Here is an 18532-nt window from a genome sequence, read left to right as displayed (position 1 = left end):
ATACCACCTATTCCTGTTCTTACCAATACAGTTGAAGTTGACAAGGTAGGGTGCACGGATGGACAAATTACAGTAGACTTCTGATAATCCGGCACCTTTGGGACCTAGGTGGTGCCAGATTACTGGATATGCCCAATTATCGCGAAGTACTGAGGTGGGGGGCTGTGACAGGTCTGCCCCGACCTGCACTGCGTCTGGGGGGGTGGGCAGGAACAGCACAGCAAGGGGCAAACCTTCCTGAAAAATGGTGAAGCCCCACTCCAGCACCTAGAGTTTCCAAGAGGGGAGTGGGCTCCCCCCCCCCCCAGACTGCAGTAGTTATCACAAAGCAGGGGGGTGAGGGGTGGCGCTGCGGGACCAACTCAGCAGCACCCCAGCTGGTCTGCTCTGCGCCGCTTCCCCACATCCACCACTAACGAGCAGCGGACTTGGGGAAGCTGCAGAGCAGAGCAGCTGGGGTGGTCCCGCAGCGCAGCCCCTCACCCCACTGCTCTGCGATAGCTACTACAGTCTGGGGGGTGGGGAGCACGCTCCCCTGCTGGAAACTCTCAGCAGCATGGGGTTTCCCCCGCCTTCCTGCAAAACAGCAGAGGGTTCGCCCCATACCGCACCATTCCCTGCCCACCCGCCGGCCGGTCACAGTGCAGGTCCCGGCAGACCCGTCACAGGGGTATAATTCCTTTCCTCTTTTCCCCCCTTCCCTTTACCAGCCGCGAGCGCCTATGGGGCTCACAGCAGCTCCGGCTGGCCGGAGCACTTCTGGGTTCCAGTTGGTGCCGGACCACTGGAGTTTTACTGTATCTTGTTTGTAAGTTAGTCATAACAAGAGATGGACTTTTCAGTGGGATTTCTTATGCACACAAGAACATACCACTTTTCCTTTTGTATCAATTCACTTAAAAAAACAAAAAACCCTCAAAACCCCAAATAAACCCCATAAGGGTAAAGTTGGTGAATATATTCAGTGCCCACCCACCAAAATCTATGCTTAAATATAACAAAAAATGAACACAGTCAAGTCATGTCACTCGTGCTAGATGCCCTACTATGTCCTTTGCATGTTCCATTGGGGTCTTCACTGTCCAGTTTTTGTCTCAATATTGTACACTATACAGGAGGCCTTCGCTTTATGATGGCCCAATTTACAATCCCCCCGCACTTACAACCTTTTCCGTAAGTGCGAAAGGGGCCGAAATCCCCCAATTTATGAGTTGTGATACTATCACCAGAGCTGATCACGTCACAAGTCAGGAGCAGCCTGTAATATAAATATATTAAAAAAAAACTGGGCAGCTTTAAAAAGGTAAATTTTAGTAGGGCTGCTCCTAATACCCTCTATAAATAAATTCAGTCACTAAAGTAGGGCCATCAAGTAATTAATGGTGCTGCTTAAATGTAATCATACTCAAACTATCATTTATTTAAATTTTTGAATGTTTGCTATATTTTAAAATATTGATTTCAACAACCAGTATACTGTACTTACTATTTTTACGATGCTAATATTTGCACTCAACTATAAAGTATTTCAATTAATTTACTACAAATACTGTAGTGCAATCTTATGAAAGCTTAACTTAAAATACAGAGTTATGTACAAAGTGTTAAATTTTAAAGTTTACAAGTACACTCAGTTCTACTTCTTGTTCAGCCAGTTACTCAGACAAGTTTGTTTACATTTGCAGGAGATAAGACTGCCCACTTGTTTACAATGAAAACAGGTGTTCATGTGGAACTGTTGTAGCCTGTGTTGCAAGATATTTACATGCCAGATGTGCTGAAGATGCATGTTACTTCACAGCACCATTCCAAAGGATGTACATCCGTGCTAATGACAGATGGTACTCGATGATCCGAAGCAGTGCAGACACATTTTCATAATTTAAGTCAGATTCCACCAGCAGAAGGTTATTTTCTGTTTAGGAGGTTTAGGTTCTGTAGTTTCTGCATCAGAGCTCTGCTCTTAAGACTTCTGAAAGCCTGAACCACACCTCCTACCTCTTGGATTTAGGAAGACACCTCAGATTCTTAAACCCTAGGGTGAGAGCTACAACTATTTTTAGAAATTTCTCACACACTTTCTTTGCATTTTCTCGAAGCTTCAGTGAAAGTATTTTAAAAAATGAACATGTGCTGGGTCATCTGAAACTGCTGTAACATGAAATATGACAGAACGCAGGTAAAAAACAGAGCCGGGGACATAGAATTCTCTCCCAAGGAGTTCGGTCACAAATTAAATTCATACATTATCTTTTATACAAGCATCAGCAGCATGGAAGTACATCCTCTGGAATAGTATCCACAGCATCAAGGGAAATATGAGTATTTAGCGCAAACACCTTTCAACACCAGCTAGCAGCTGCAAAAGTGCCATGGGAATGCCTGTTTTTCACTTTGATAACATTGCAAATAAAAAGCAGGCAGCATTATGTGCTATAAATGAACAAACTTGTTTTTCTTGGTTATTGGCTGAACAAGTAAGATTGAGTGAACTGGTAAGCTCTGAAGTCTTACGTAACTACATTTAAAAAAAAAAAACACTGTAATAAATAGACCTTTAAGTTGCACTTTCACGATGAAAAGATTTGGTATTCTATTATTTAGCAATGCTAGTTAAACAGCAATTTGTAAAATTTGTGATTAATTTTAAAATTAATTGAATGAATTAAATGTGATTAGTCAAGTCCTAATACAAAGTACAGTAAAACTCTAATTGTCCGGCACACCTGATAGTCTGGCACAAACTGGAACCCGGAAGTGCTCCAGCCAGCCAGCCAGCCAGCCAATTGGAGCTGCCCAGAGGCGGGCGGGGGTGTTGGCAGGAAACTATGCGGCGAAGGGCAAACCCTCCGCCGTGTTGCGGGGAGGTGGTGGAAGCCCTGCGTAGCCGGCTTGCAAGCAGGGAAACTTGTAAGTGGCAGCTGCGGAGAGGGGGTGAGAGGCAGGCAGCCTTCCCCACTGACCTCCACACTGGCCTGCCTTAAACAGCTGCCTGCCTCTCGCCCCCTCCGCCACTTTCAAGTTTCCCCGCTTGCAAGCCAGCTGTGTGGGGCTTCCACTGCCTCCCCGCAACACTGTGGAGGGTTCACCCCTCCCTGCTGACCCCCCTCATGCAGTGCGGGTCCTGGCAGGTCCGTCACAGCACTCTGTCAGATACTCCGGCATATCTGATAATCCTGCACATCCTGGGTCCCAAGGGTGCCGGATTATCAGAAGTACATTGCTGATATCAAAATGCTCCAGAAGTTTATAGGAACTAATTAACAACTTTATTAGTCACATTTTAAGAGCTTTCTAAATAGTGTTCCCTTTTAGAAGCTTGCCTAGGTATACAGTATTTTATCATTTGGCTTGTATTTCACATACCTTATTATAGTTCACCTGTCTGGAAAAAGATCCCTCAAGCTCATTCCTTCCTGCCTTAAACATTTGCAAATAATTTTTCCAGAGGGATGTTGGCCCTTCTATAGTGTCGTCTTATGCTTTTTATTTTACACTGACACTATTTATGTTCAGATTTGTGTATTGCAGTTTTCTAGACTGCAATTTATTTTGACTACTATGCAGATCATGTACATATTGTTAATGTTTTTAGCATTAAGTGAGTTCTATACATTGCTCTCTGACCTTCCCTGAGATAATTAAGTTAACATTAGCCTGTTACCTGTTTGCAAGTGTGTTCTTGGATGGAATGCCGTCAAAGACAATGACACGATCTGCTAGATAGGTCGCCATAATAAAGTCATGCTCTACTACAAAGGCTGTTTTTTTAGCATGGAGAATGAAACTGAAATAGAACAAATATTTGTGAGATTTGGAAATAAAACTTTTATTTTTAAAGTTAAAGTTTTACCAGTCCTTCCGTGCACACACACATTACCGTTTGACAACTCTAGCAGCCATTAGACGCTGTTCGGAGTCCAAATATGCTGAAGGTTCATCAATTAGATAGACATCAGCAGGCTTCCCAAGACAGAGCGCTAATGCCACACGCTGCAACTCACCCCCAGACAATGTCTGCACCTGTTAGGAAATAATAAACAAAATTTAGTTGGAAGTATTAAAAATAATAAATAAGATATTAAAAGGTCTCTGAGTTAATACCTCTTGATCAATGATGTTTTCTATCTGAAGAGGCTTCATTACATCAGTCACAAACTGTGGATGTGTATAGGCATCTCTGATCTTTTCATGGAGCAGCTGACGGACACTTCCCTAATCAAAGACAAAGTGACTACTTGGTTTGCTTCATTGCATCATGGAAAGGTAAAGACAAAGATTAAAATATTTAAATAGTAGTTTTAAAAAAAAAAAATCAAGGACAGAATTCTCTCTGCATCTTTATATTGTGTTATGTTGTATACATGCAAGTGTAACTGACACAAAACTTAAACTTACTGTGGACTTAGGACTGATCTTCTGTGGCTTGTAACTGACATTTAGAACAGGTACCTCACCTATAAATATAATTATGTAGTCAAAACAATAGCCACCAAAATTAAATTGTTAAAATATGCTTCAAATTGATGCATTGAACAATACCTCCTTCATCAGGTGCAAGTCTTCCTGCAAGCATTCTGATAAATGTAGTTTTGCCAGTTCCTAACAAACAAATATTCCGTATTTATATACAGGAAGTTAGACAGTCAAAATAATGTATCCTCAGGAGCTCTCTACTATCTTCAATAGCATCATGATTAAATAAGAGCAACTTTCTACATATATTTATAAAAATGGGAATTATCAAAGCAGTCTCCAATTTTTTATTGAATTTTTAAAAGTTCAACTTTCCTTGTAGGACTATCTAGCAGATCTGTATTAGTGTATGCTGGAGTTGAGAAGCAGTGTATACACTCAGGGTACGTCAACTACAAACCTTGTTTGAAAGATTGTCTAGGCAGCCACAAGACTTTCCAAAAACACCCACCACAATCCACTTTTTCAAGAGAGAGCACCTTGGCTATTTGGACACACTTTTGAAAAAGCCCTGTTTGCCTTTTTCGAAAAAGAGTTCTTCCTCGTAAAAGCAGGTTTACCGCTGTTGAAAAAACCGTCTCGTTCTTTCGATTTAATTTTGAAAGAACGTGACGGCAGTCTAGATGCAGGTGAAGTTATCAAAAAAAAACTCTGTAGTCTAGACATAGCCACTCTGCCTGTATTATACACAGTGGACTTGTGGATAGCACTGGACTGGGACTCAGGAGACCTCGGTTCTAGTACCTGCTCAGCAACCTTGGGCTAGTCAACTTAGGGAAATAAATGCTCATAGACTCAACTTTAAGGTCAGAAGGGACCATTATGATCATCTAGTCTGACCCCCTGCACAATGCAGGCCACAGAATCTCACCCACCCTCTCCTAGAATAATCCTCTCACCTATATCTCAGATATTGAAGTCCTCAAATGGTTTAAGGACCCCAAGATGCAGAGAATCCTCCAGCAAGTGATCCGTGCTCCATGCTACAGAGAAGGCAAAATGCTTAACCAGTAAGGACTTGGGCAGGGGGCTGCTTTAGCAGCCTGGGAGCTTGCTGGAGCAGCTCTTGTTCATAGCCAGCCCAGCCTCACTGCTACATGTTACACACTGGCTCCCCGGAAGTGGGGTGCGCAGAGGCTTCGCTGCAGGCTCTTCAGTAAAAAGTGTCTTGCTCAAGCCACTATTATTTTTAGCGTTTACACTGTTACTTTTTTAATGAATTTTTATGTCCCTAGTCAATTCACTGATCTGTGCTTCACTTACCTTATCTGTAACATGGAGATAATGAGGCTTACCTCCTTTGTAAACCATGCTGAGATTTGCTTATGAAAAGTGCTACATAAGAATGAGGTGGTATTACAACTGTGACAGAAGTACTCTCATTAATGTGTTTAAACAGGATAGGTTTAAAAAGAGAATCTTCATTAAATTGAGTAGGGAAGCTCTACTCTTAGGTAGTTTGCACAATCTCAGCTGTTCAAAAGTACTGTTTTTAATAAAATACTGTTCTTTTATTGTCCAGAACTTGAGGCAAACTTGTTTTTAAGAGTATTGGAAGGGTAGCTGTGTTACTGTAACTTAAAAAAAACAACCCCAACAATGAATGGTTCTGTAGCACCTTAGACTAACAAATATATATGTAGTATCACGAGCTGAAACGGGTTGTGCCCATGAAAGCTCCTAATATTATATATATTTTGTTAGTCTCTGCACCCCAGTCCTTTATTTCAAAAATAACAAGCCAAGTGTCCACACTACCGAGCCTGTTGTTTCAAAATAACGCCTGCTTTCCATGAGGAATAATGCTTATTTCAAAACAGCATCTGTGTGGACACTCTACTGCTGCTATTTCGAAATAGCTACTCCCCAGTGCTTCCCGAGACTAAGTCAAGGTAGCACATCCACATTAAGGGAGCCTACCTCGGACTAATTTCAAGGCTTCCCTGTAGCATGGACATGTTATTTTGAAATAGTTATTTCAGGAGTTATTTTGAAAATTTCCTAGCGTAGACATGCCCTAAGGTCCTCCAATACCACTCACTGCTTTTAATAGTGTTTACACACTAATTTCTACAGAGGATGACACTCACCATTTTCCCCTAACATCACCATGATTTCAGAGTCAGTGAACTCTCCAGCTACTATAGCTAGTTCAAATTCTCCCATCTTTTTTTTCATTCCTGGATATTTATACATACACATCTTCTTAACTTCTTCCTCATTGGCTGTCTCAGCCACTTTAAAAACCAGAGATGCATCTCGAAATCGTAAATTTTCAGTAGGAACATACCCATCCAAGAAAATATTTATGCCTATAAAAGAAAAAATGAGCTATATTAGTAAAGTCATGTGTAAACTCCCCCCCCCCCCTCCCAACTGCATGGACATTTACTGCTTGATTTTAAGCATCAGCCTAGGGTTTTATAATGACCAAGGCTGCATTATAGTTACTGGCATTTTTTAGTAAAAATAGTGCATAAGTCACAGGGAGTTAACAAAAAATTCAAGGCTCATGACCTGTCCATTACTTGTACTACATACCCCTAAATAAAACTTGGGTTGGGGTTCTGGGAGGGGCAGTGGAGGGTTGGTCAGCGCTGTACTGCTCCTCAAAAGTGACCAGCATGTCCCTGCACCTCCTAAAGGAGGAAAGGCTTGTGTCTGTCTGCCGTCCCCTCTGCAAATGCTGGCTCTGCAGCTCCCATTCGCTGGGAACTGTAGCCAATGAGTTGTGGGGCAATGCATCCAGGTAGGAACAGTGCTCAGTACCCTCTGGCACCTCCACCTAGGAGCTGCAGGGACATGCTGCCCACTTCTGGAGAGTCTTCCCTGAGGTAAGCACCACCTCGCTCCCGTACTCCAGTCCTAAACCCCTTCTCACTCTCAAACTGCCCCAGTAGCGGCTGGTGAGCCACCCCGTGGCTGTTTGATTTGCTCGGGGAGCCCTGGAACCAGCCATACCAGCCACTGTAGAAGTCACAGAATCCTTGACTTCCATAACAAGACACAGGACCTTGGGCATTATGTCGTCTGGTTGTCTGTGGCATGTTACTTACATTTATTCTACAAGACTGCATTAGAAATAGATTGAAAATTATGGAGCAGAGTTAAATTAATCTTTCTACAACTTCAATTAGAATAACTGTAAAGTCTCTAATCTATAACCAATGCACAGTAGTAAGACTCAAGAACTAGACAAAACTCAAAAACCCAGTTTGCAGGGAATTTCAATATTTTGAAAACTGGTTTTGTTCTGCCTCAAAACAAAACCAACTTCTGTTTTTTAAAGTTTCACATGAACCAGAGGTTAAAAAAAAAAATAAAGTCAAACCCTATCACCTGATATTTCCAAAACACAATATGCTCTCCACTATCAGGATAGTTTTAAATAGGGTACGTTTACAACTACAGGTTGAAGCTTTCTAAACCGGGACTCTGATTGCTCACGGATGTTGCTGGACCAGAGAGTCCTGGAGGAGGGTCAGAGGCAGGAGCCCAGTGGGAACCAAGAACCCAGCCAGACTGGCTACAGGTGGGCCAGTGGCTAGGAACCTTGCCATGGGAGTCTGGCTAAGCCCACAGCAGTGCAGCCAGAGGGCTCTGGTAGGGCAGAGGTCTGCTGTGGCACGGCCAAAAACCCAGCGGGGTGTCACAACAAAGCTGGCAGGGCTGGGAGTTCTGGCTTTGGGGCAGCAGACAGCCAAAGTGGGGCCAGGAGCCTGGGTGGCTGAGCAGTGATCTGCTGCAGCGTAGCTAGAAACCCCAGCAGCGGGACCATGGGCTGCCAAGGCGGAGCTGGCTGGGAGGCCCGAAATGACCTCCCCTGGTCTGGCAAAAGCCCTTGTTCAGGACCACTCAAGTCCTGAGGGTGCCAGACCAGAGAAGTCCAACCTGTATTATATTCAGCATACCTTCAGAAGAAAAGATGCTCTCCTTCAAACCACGCATATCTTTGCTCTTTGGTTCTCCCTTTCACAGGAGCTTTTGAAGGTATGTCTACAATTAGACACCTGTGGCTGGCCCACTTCAGTTGACTCAGGCTCACAGATTGTAAAACTGCTTCGTAATGCTTGGACCCAGACCCAAACATTTACCCCTGCAATTTTAGAGTGTCATAGCCTGAACCCTGTGAGCCTAGGACAACTGACACACACCAACCATGGTGGTTTAACTGCAGTGTAGACATACCCCAAGAGGTCTTCCATCTCCTGTAGCAACTCTCAATTCCAATCTGTACCTGCCCCATATACATCACTCCCATCCCTTTGTTTATTCCATCCATAAAAGTGATCAGCACTTAAATAGTTAATGGTGATATGTATAGCATAATACATTATACTTGAGAGAGACTTAGAATTCTGCATTTTAAAAAGATATATTTGCTTAAAATAGCAATGCCAATCACACTTTCTATGCTTGCTCGTTTGTTTGGAAGGGCAAAAGGAATTAGAGTTAGAGAGCCAGGTGTCAACAGCTTAATTCTACCTTAGATATGCAGTCACACTGGGCTTAGGGCTGCAGCAAGGAGAGAGAACTTTCTCCAAGTCCTAAAACTGCTGGGGCCAGCAGAGGGGGAGCCCATCCTTACTGGCCTCAGGATGGAGCTGCCACATGAGTAGGGACACACTTGTGAACCCCAAAACCCTCATCCCCAGCCCCACTCCAAAGCCAACACCCCCCAGCCCAGAGCCTGTACGTCCTCTTGCACCCCAACCTCCAGTCCCATCCCAAATCTAGATCCCTTCCTTCTGTATCCGAAACCTCATTCTCCAGTCCCAACTGAGAGCCTGCAGCCCAAACCTCTGTCCAAGCCCTGAGACCCCAATCTCACCCTAGAGCCTGCACCCTAACCCTGTGTCCCTGCCCTCAGGCCCCCTCTCACACTCTGAACCTCTTAGCCCTCCTCCCGCCACATTAATTTTGTTCTCACACTCTGAACCTCTTAGCCCTACTCCCGCCATATTAATTTTGTTATGTGCACCAGTATGAAGGTGATGTCACATATCACTCCCACGGTGGTACACAAGAAAACTAATTCTGTTTGGGGGTGGAAAAAACTAGAGGGAACACTGGTCAAAGAGTTACCTTCTCTTACACTGAAAGGCATAGTGACGACACCATAAGCACTTGGCACACCATACAGGCAACAGATGAAGTCAGAGAGATAATCTAACACACTCAGATCATGCTCTACAACAATGATATATCTGAAAAATAAAACCAAACCAAAATCATTTGTTGAATTTCAAGAAAAGAAAATGAGATTTGTTGCGTTTGTTTCATTTCTATCAAACTATTTTTTTCCACTGAAAGAAACAGTTTGATAGAAATGAAACAAATACATATGAGATTTTACAACCAGTCCCACACAAAAGACATTGTCAATATTTTGGTAAATTAACTATACAGAGCTGCTTTGGGGTTTTGGTATGATTCTAGTTTTAAGCTGATATTGGTAGAGTTCAAGCTTCACATAAAACAAATGTATTGTTAAATACTCAGTGTAACAACTCTAGATGTTTATTCTCCATTTGAGTCAATGGCTTCTTTACATAAAGTACCTGGAGAGAGAATTTGGTCAGGAGGAAAATAAAACTATATAGATTTGAAAAATGTAAACACCTGGGCGGAGAGAGAGGTTTGTGGAATTACAAATAGCACCGGGGCGGGGAGAATTAAGGAAAAGTAATCCTGACAATGATTTGCTGATCTTCAAAACTACACTAAACAAAACAAATTTAAAAAAAATCTACTACAAAAAGCCATCTCCATTAGCAATGAGATTGAAGAGTCATCCAGTCAGTCTATGAAATGCAATCCAAAGTCATTAAAATTAAAGAAAATGTTATATTTCTACTTACCTGTCTGGGTTTATTAGAGATCGAATGGTAATGGCAGCCTTCAGACGCTGCTTAACATCTAGGTAACTAGAAGGTTCATCAAACATGAAGCTATATCAAAGAGAGGGGAAAAGTATCAATGAGTATACATTTTTAATCTTCATTTCTATAACATCTTTTAAAATCTAACCCGTAAGCTATCTTAATTTACCATTCAAATGATTTGAAAATGTCTATACTAATAAAAATAATTATCCTTTTTCTAGGTGCTTTAAACACTTTTCATTGATTCTTCTGCCAACTACCACATAAGGTTGTTTAAACAGTCCAAATTAACTATTCCCTTGCCAAAAACTCTGACAAAACTACAACCAGCGTTAGTTAGAAAGGTAACTTATATCAATGTCATGACTTCTAATTCCTTTCAAAAATTTAAATAGCCTTGTGACATGCACTGCAAAGTGCAAAAATACCAATTTTAGGAGAGTGGAAAAGAACTTCCTCCAAATCAGAAAACCACCTGTCTTCTGATCTTGCTTTCCTGCTCTCAAGGCCAGCTGAAGTCAGGAAACACTTGGAAGGGATTAAATTAAGGGAAGGGGATCTTAGTCATGAAGCAGCAGCAGCTTGTTTGGCTGCTACTGGACATAACAGTAATTTCCTGATAAGACGGGAAGACAGACAATATTACCAAAGAGGTGGGTGCCTTCCTTTTATGAAATAGCAATATTAACTAAACCTGGCCTAGGTAGACCACCAAACCCCACAGGTCTCTGCTACCTGAGAGGGTGGATGAAAGAGCAAACAACAATAAGAATTTGTATGAAAAACTCAGATACCAGTTGTGGGGATACTGATAGAATATGGTTGAAAAAGTGCCTACATTTAACATTTCATTAAAAAAAAAAAATCACCTGGAGGAGCTGCCATCCACCCCTAAAAATTACTGCAATCTAAACACTGAATTTAAACCATAAATCCTGAAACAGCCTTTCAGATTGAAGGTACAATAGAAGTAAATGGAACATACATATCAGCCCTCTGAATGCAAACAACAGCACAAGCAAATCTCTGAAGTTCTCCTCCGGAAAGGTCTTCAATATTTCGTTCTTTCAGGTGAGTTAAATCTGGTGACAAAGAAAAATATTCTAACTTTGAAACAAATTAGACAAAGATTATGCTATTGGGGATATTTTGTAAAGCCTGCTCACCTATAACATATTTAGAGATCATAATGTTGTTGCAAAAGTCATAGCAAGATATAAAATTGTCAGCAACATTAAGTGGAAAGTTTGTACTACAGCTTTCCTTCATGCACAGGGATCAAATTTCCAGTTTTGGTGGTGGTGGTTCTTGGACCTGTGCTTGAAATTTAAAAATGACTAAGACTCAACTATACTTGTTTTTAAAAGTTCCTGATATAGGCAAATCCAAGACAGAAAACCTTAAAAACCATATTATTCCAATTATCAGCCAATATTTCAAAAAACTGATAAGGTTGTATAAAGCATTAAGTCTCATTTGAAAGCCAAGACTTCATCCTTGGTATAACAGACATCAAGAGGACCACTAGAAGTTATTTTTGGCATTGGTCCAGAAATGAATATATCAAGTCCTAGCCAACTTTAGACTAATGTAAATTTCTATCCTTGAACTAGACTTAATTTTTCATTCATCTTAGACAGTGATCATTTTAATTTTTAATGTATGTGAATTACTCAAAACTCTTTAAAAAGAGACTTTATGAACCACAGTCTTACCAATTATTTATTTATTTTACGAAGTCAATTGCCTACAGTGTTCCCTGCAAACGTGTGGAAGTACAGTGTGATGGAGCCGGCGGGCTCCGCAACCCCAACCTAATGGCCCCCCGTGGCGGGGCGATCCAGGGAACGCTGGCTCACCCGGGGAACGCCAGCAGCCGCTGGAGGGAAAAGCCGGTGGAGAAATGGTGTTGCGGCTAGACATCAGGGCAGGCGCGCTAGCACCCGTAAGTCCCTGGGGGGGGACCCACCTCTTGCGGCGAGGCGGGGCTACCCCGGGAGCACCAGGTTTAAAACTGGCCACCCTCTGGGCAGTGGGCAGGACGGAGTCCGGAGAGCACCCCGGTTCTAGTGGGCAGAGCATATCCGGGGAGAAGGGTCCGGAGAGAGGCGCATTCGGGTTGTGACGCGTTAGCCCATGAACGCAAGAGGGTGAGTAAGGAAGAAGCCCAGGGCAGGGCTTCTGGCCCGTGGGTCAGTGCGTTTCGGGCGGCGTCCCCATTGATCACAGGAGGCGGAGAGAACGTCATCTCCCCTTCCTTAGGGCCCTGGGCTGGGACCCGGAGGTGAGGGCAGGCCCGGGTCCCCCTACTCTCTGTCCCGAAGCAGTAAGTTGAGGAGCGATCATAGAGGCGCAAGTGCCTCAGTGAAGTCAGAGTGAGACTGAGGCGTATGCATTAAAGACATTGGACTCATACCAAGTGGGAGGGTAATTGACTAAAGAGGGGAAGAGGGGCCTGGGGCCCCGGGGAGAGGAAAGGACCCTCTTACACACAGCAATATAGTATTTATAGTATAGGTAAAAAAAATGCCTCATATCTCCTCTGTGCAGCCCCATCAGTAACATCATATGTCCCCAACCCCCAGGGTACAAATGATCCCACCTCCTCCCTGCAAGAGGACTGGAAGCATCTCTCCATCTGGTGAACATGCTCAATTCTGGTTGCCCGGGATAATCTTGTACATGAGATCAGGTGAGAAGCCAGGCTGGGCTCAGGAGCACCAGCCCAGGTCAACAGAGGCTTCAGAGATGCAGCAGAAGGGGCAAAAGCACTGGGGAGTATGGAGGAGGGGGTGAAGTATGGGCCTATGTCCTTCCTGAGAACTTCTGGGAGAGTGGGGGTCCTTAAATGTGCCCCCCCCCCCACACAGAGTCCTGCTACTGGCTGGGCTCCTAAGGTTGCTGCTGTAGAGTTTGGGACCCCATGGATGGTGGGGAAAGGGAGTAATGTGTTCTGCCGGGGAAGAGCCATTTAGGGCAGTCTTCATGTGCATACAACACCTTCTGTACACAGTCCTCTCTCAAATGTGAAATTTTGCCCAAAATATCCAGGGTATACAACAAGGACAAAAATGCAGCACTTAGTAGAGTTCACTGCCTGGCCAAAACCACAACCAACCAAACAACGAACAACTTAGGAGGAACATAGCTTACCAAGCTGCTGACATACAATAGTCTGTGTGCCAGTTTCATCCTTCCTGTCCAAAATAGACCCCACTGTCCCCTGCCGTGACAAAAGCAAGAATTAAACCTTTTCTAATATTTAAGCATTCAGCTATTGCAAATATAATCCAATATGAGCCTTTAAAAATAAAATAACCTATGTAAAAATGTTATGTTTTTCATGTGTTAATGGAGAGATACTTCTCATGTTCTAACTGGTAAAATTTCTTACCTTTGCAGCTTTAGGGATCTGGTCCACATACTGAGGTTTGATGATGGCCTTGAGGTCATCTTCCAGGATCTTAGTGAAGTAGTTTTGCAACTCAGATCCTCGAAAGTAAGTCAAGATTTCTTGCCAATCAGGTGGATCCTACAGAAAAATTAGGTAGTAGGACTTAAGAGCATTTTAAGAATACATATTCATTTAAATTATTTGTAGATGTAAGCAGACAAAGACACATGCAATAAAAACAGAACCCAGAAAAGGTCAGTCACTACTTCACTTACTTGCTATGCTTCCACTTCAATAGTTAATGACATGAAACACCTTAAGCTGTAGAAGGAGTGCAGGTCCTTGTACTCTTTCAGGTGTGTGATGTCACTTACTCTTGCAAGAGAAAGTACTGTAAATAGGTCTTGGCAGCAGAAACATAGTATCTTCAAGAAATAAAGTTTAAAGCATTGGTCCCCAACCCAGTGCCCGCGGACGCCATGGCGCCCGCTGGGGCATTTGTGCGTGCTCGCTGACAACCTGGGCTGGCCCCACCCCCGGCATGCGGGAGGCGCTGGTCCCAGGTACGCTGCATGCACCGGCTGCACGGCACTCGGGCAGCCCCAGCCCCGGCCCTGGGGCACATGCTGGCGCCGGGTGCAAGGGCATCCCCATCCCCTGGCGTGCTCCTGGATGCGTGGCCCTGCCCCCGGGCGCCCGGTGCATGAGTGGCCCCACCCCCTGGGCGCCCAGCGCGTGAGTGGCCCCACCCCCCGGGCGCCCGGGAGCCTCTAAAGGTTGGGGACCACTGGTTTAAACGAATGTAAGAACTGTAGTAAGACTGTTTTAATAAGCCAGTGTCAGAAGTCAAACCATTTCATATGGAATAATGCATATGGGTTATTCTATGACTCAGTTCCTTTACACTCTGACGTTTATGCATTAGTCTAAGGTTACCTGGGCTAAACGACAAGCATTAATCTGATAAAGTTTTACTTTACAGAAAAAGAGTCCAGAAAAATATATTTCCTAGTTCCCAGCAGACACTCCCAAGAGTTGAAAGCAAGAGAAGACAAAACAGAGCAAATTTAGAATAGGAAAAAAAAAAAAAAAAAAAAGAACTGTTAAAAGGAAACTGCAACTCCTGGTTATCTTGGGAAGTCTGACTGATATCCTGGATTGGAGATCAAGATGCTTAGCGATCTTCCCAAAATGAAATTGTTCTCCAAGGGTATGTCTAGACTACAGGCTTTTGTCGACAGAAGCTTTGTCGACAGATACTGTTGGCAAAGCTTCTGTCGACTAAGAGCATCAAGACTACCTCCAATTCTGTCGACAAAGCAAGCCGCTTTTTCGACATGAGAGTGTAGATGCAAAGGACAGCGTACATGCAATAATGCCTTCTGTCGAGAAAAGGCATTATTCCTCATAGAATTAGGTTTATCGCTGTCGACAAAACTGCTGAGTTCTGTCGACATTATGTCGACAGAACTCAGCAGCAGTGTAGATGCAGATATAGTTTTGTCAACAAAAGTCCACGTTTGTTGACAAAATCCTGTAGTCTAGAGACACCCCAAGAGAACCAGAGCTCGAAAAAGCCAAACAACCATAGTTAAAGGGTATTAGCAGCACAGTGACCTAACACCACTTGCCCTACACCTACACCAGTGCCTAAGCTCAGCAACACTTCCACAAATTTTCATGAAGCACTGATAAAAATGTGACAGTTGCAGAAAAAAAGTTACAGGGACAGACAGAGCATATCATCAAGAAACCATAATAACCCATTTCCCAAGCTCTATTTTATACATACATCGTATTTTCCAAGGTTTGGCTTCTGCTTTCCAGCTAAAATTTTCAAGGCAGTTGATTTTCCAATACCATTGGTTCCAACCAAGCCCAGTACTTCACCTGGGCGGGGAATAGGCAACCTGTATATAAAAAGTCGTATTTTCAGTGTAATCCAAGATTTTCACCAGAATTAAAAACAAAAGACTAGGAAAGCTTTTTTTAAAACACTTGCTAAGGGGTTCAATCCATTTCAGCGTCTCTAGCTCAATATGGCTTGAGATTAAAATGTTTTCCCCTTAAATTTTTGGCTGTGTTTTAAAATTTAGACCACAACCAGATACTACTGACTCCACGGTTGTTTATCTCCATATTCTTTCAATGAGAATCACTTTAAAGTGACACAATTGTGCTCCAACTTCTTTATAATTATCATTAACAGAGAGAGAGAGAGAGAGAGAGAGAGAGAGAGAGAGAGAGAGAGAGAGAGAGAGAGAAAATATTTTGGGTGAAAAAGTTATTGAGATACAGGCATAGGATCTATGGTCTGCCACAGACTTTTTGTATGACTTTGGCCTAGTAACCCAACAGTCTATCTACATTTCACTATTTGTAAAAGATAAAAATTAATTGATATCTGTAAGAAGCTGACACATTAAAATGAAGAATGCCACAAACTCAAACTAATACAATGCCCAGATTCTAGAGACTGCTTTACCTATGCTAGACCAGTTCCCATACAGGATCACGAAATTGGGGCTGGTGTGCAAGAAGGGTGAAGGCTATGGGGTGGGGCCAGAAATAAGGAATTCAGAGTGCAGGAGGGGGCTTCCGCCTAGAACTAAGGGGTATTTGGGCTGGGGCAGGAAGTTGGAAGGGAATACAGGCCTGAACCACACTCGCCTCCTCAAGCAGCTCCTGGAAGCAACGTCACATTCCCCTTGTCACTGGCTCTTGTGCGGAGACTTGACCAGGCAGCTCTGTGCACTGCCCTTTCCCCCTGACTTGAAGCATCATCCCTGCAGCTCCCATTGGCTGCAGTTCCCAGCCAGGAGGATCTGCAGGGGTGATGCGTGGGGCAGTGCATAGAGCCTCTCTGGCTGCCATTGTGAACAGGAACTGGAGGGGAGACTTGCTACTGCTTCAGAGAGCAAACATGGAGCAGGGCAAGCCGCAGACCCTGCTCCCCCACAGGAGCATGAAGGTTGCATTAAAATGGCCAATGGCCTAGATGCAGTCTGTGGGCCATCGTTTGCCCACCCTTGTCATAAGTCATTTTTCAATAGGCAAGCTAGATTCAGATTTAAAGTAGTATTAAAATGACAGCATCAATATTTTTAAATTACAGGTCACTGATACAGTTTATTGTAACAGAAGTTACAGACGATTTTTTTTAAAACCAGAAACTATTTAATATTCAACACCAAAAGACTATGTCCATAAAAGCCCCCACATAGATTCATCCCATGTCCAAAGTAACAGCGATCCCATCTCTAACAATATACAAATGACATGTCCAGAATAGTATATACATTTGAGATTAATTTAAAATTAGATAAGGTAAAATGAAGTTGGCTGGAGGAAAATAAGTAATACCTGTGAAGTTTGAAGGCATTGGCACAGTATCTGTGTGTTGTTTCTTTCTCCAGGTTGCTAGGTAAGTTAACAATTGACAAGGCTCCAAAAGGACATTTCTGTAATGTAAATAATCAAATGTATTGCTTACTAATGTCCACTGTAACAAATCAGCACAAACAAATTATTTTGCAGCAAAATTCCTCTGTTTGAAGTGCTTCACCCCAAACATATTGGTTTACAAGCGTGAGTGCCACACTTCTTATCTGTAAGTAGGTCAGTGCAAAATATTCAAACACATTCTTAAATTTACTTATTTGCTAATGATATTTTGCTAACTGATTTATACAGATTGACCACATAAACTACAGAGAGAAGAGATTAGTCATTAGTCAATTTGGTCATTGCTAGACCAAGCACTCCTATTGATAACACGGATGGGTAAAATTACATCACTTTCTGTACTTAGTAGAGAAATAGACAGAGTAAACCCTATTCCCACTTTTTCAAAGTTAAATATGGCAATTTTAAACACTGACTAATATAAATAGTTGGAAGGACTGGACTTACTGGAAAATATCTGTAAACATCCATTTCACTGCACACATACAAACCAATGAAAAAATATTTCCTTTGATAACAATCAAAATATTTTTGCCCAATCAGACGTCTATACTGCATGGGCTATTTTGGGATACTGGAGGATCCCGATATAGCTACCCTGCATCTACAGAGGCAGCCCGTTATTTCAAAATACTTTTCAAAATAACGGTTGCACTATTTTGCCATCCCAGTAAATCTCATTGAACGAGAGGTAAGGGATAGCTCAAAATAACTTATTTTGAAATTTGGCATGTTTACATAGCGCCAAATTGCAAAATAACACATAGCGCCAAATGGAGTATTTTATTTAAAGTTTAGGGTGCTATGTAGACTCACCCCAACTGCATAAGAAAAATACTGCTTGAGAACTTAATTTGATCTGAGTATTTATTTTGTAAATTTTTTCATGTGATGTAGGTGATTTTTGTTTTAAAGATTATAACAAACTTTTATAATCTCAATGTTTACTGTAGGTAATTGTCTGATCTTACCCCCATCATCCGACCTTTAATTTTCCCCAATGAAAATTCAAATAATAATACATACAATAATTGCTATTGTCAAAATATTAAAAGGTACATATAACTTTAAATAGCATAATACAGATTCTCTCTCCAATTCTGAAGATATACTATTTCTTCTGAGTACATATTTTTAAAGAACTTGAAATAATATGTATGTATGAACATATACACTTTATCTTTTACCTTAATGCAAATACCACAACCAATGCAAAGTGTTTCAGAAATCCATGCTATTTTGCTCTGTGGTGTGACTTCTATACATAGTTTTCCTGGTGAAAACAAAAAACATGTTAACACAAGACACATCA

General features: G+C 42.4%; 1 protein-coding gene across 3 annotated transcripts in view; it reads right to left on the bottom strand.

Annotated features, from left to right (window-relative positions):
• Window positions 1-18532, bottom strand: part of ABCE1 (ATP binding cassette subfamily E member 1) — a 36300-nt gene that overhangs the window by 1213 nt on the left and 16555 nt on the right. For all 3 annotated transcript variants that reach the window (XM_006131783.4, XM_006131782.5, XM_075929880.2), the window contains exons 3-16: window positions 18408-18493; window positions 17119-17216; window positions 15548-15665; window positions 13756-13893; window positions 13515-13584; window positions 11347-11443; window positions 10338-10427; window positions 9562-9683; window positions 6567-6788; window positions 4543-4602; window positions 4399-4457; window positions 4105-4215; window positions 3881-4023; window positions 3665-3787 (exon numbers count right to left, since the gene is read on the bottom strand). In XM_006131783.4, the coding sequence (XP_006131845.1) occupies window positions 3665-3787; window positions 3881-4023; window positions 4105-4215; window positions 4399-4457; window positions 4543-4602; window positions 6567-6788; window positions 9562-9683; window positions 10338-10427; window positions 11347-11443; window positions 13515-13584; window positions 13756-13893; window positions 15548-15665; window positions 17119-17216; window positions 18408-18493 (1537 nt within the window). The remainder of the gene's footprint in view (window positions 1-3664; window positions 3788-3880; window positions 4024-4104; window positions 4216-4398; window positions 4458-4542; window positions 4603-6566; window positions 6789-9561; window positions 9684-10337; window positions 10428-11346; window positions 11444-13514; window positions 13585-13755; window positions 13894-15547; window positions 15666-17118; window positions 17217-18407; window positions 18494-18532) is intronic.

This window comes from Pelodiscus sinensis, chromosome 4 (assembly GCF_052426305.1).
Source record: "Pelodiscus sinensis isolate ZL-2025 chromosome 4, ASM5242630v1, whole genome shotgun sequence".
Classification (NCBI taxonomy): domain Eukaryota; kingdom Metazoa; phylum Chordata; order Testudines; family Trionychidae; genus Pelodiscus; species Pelodiscus sinensis.
This window is presented reverse-complemented; position numbering and strand designations above follow the sequence as displayed.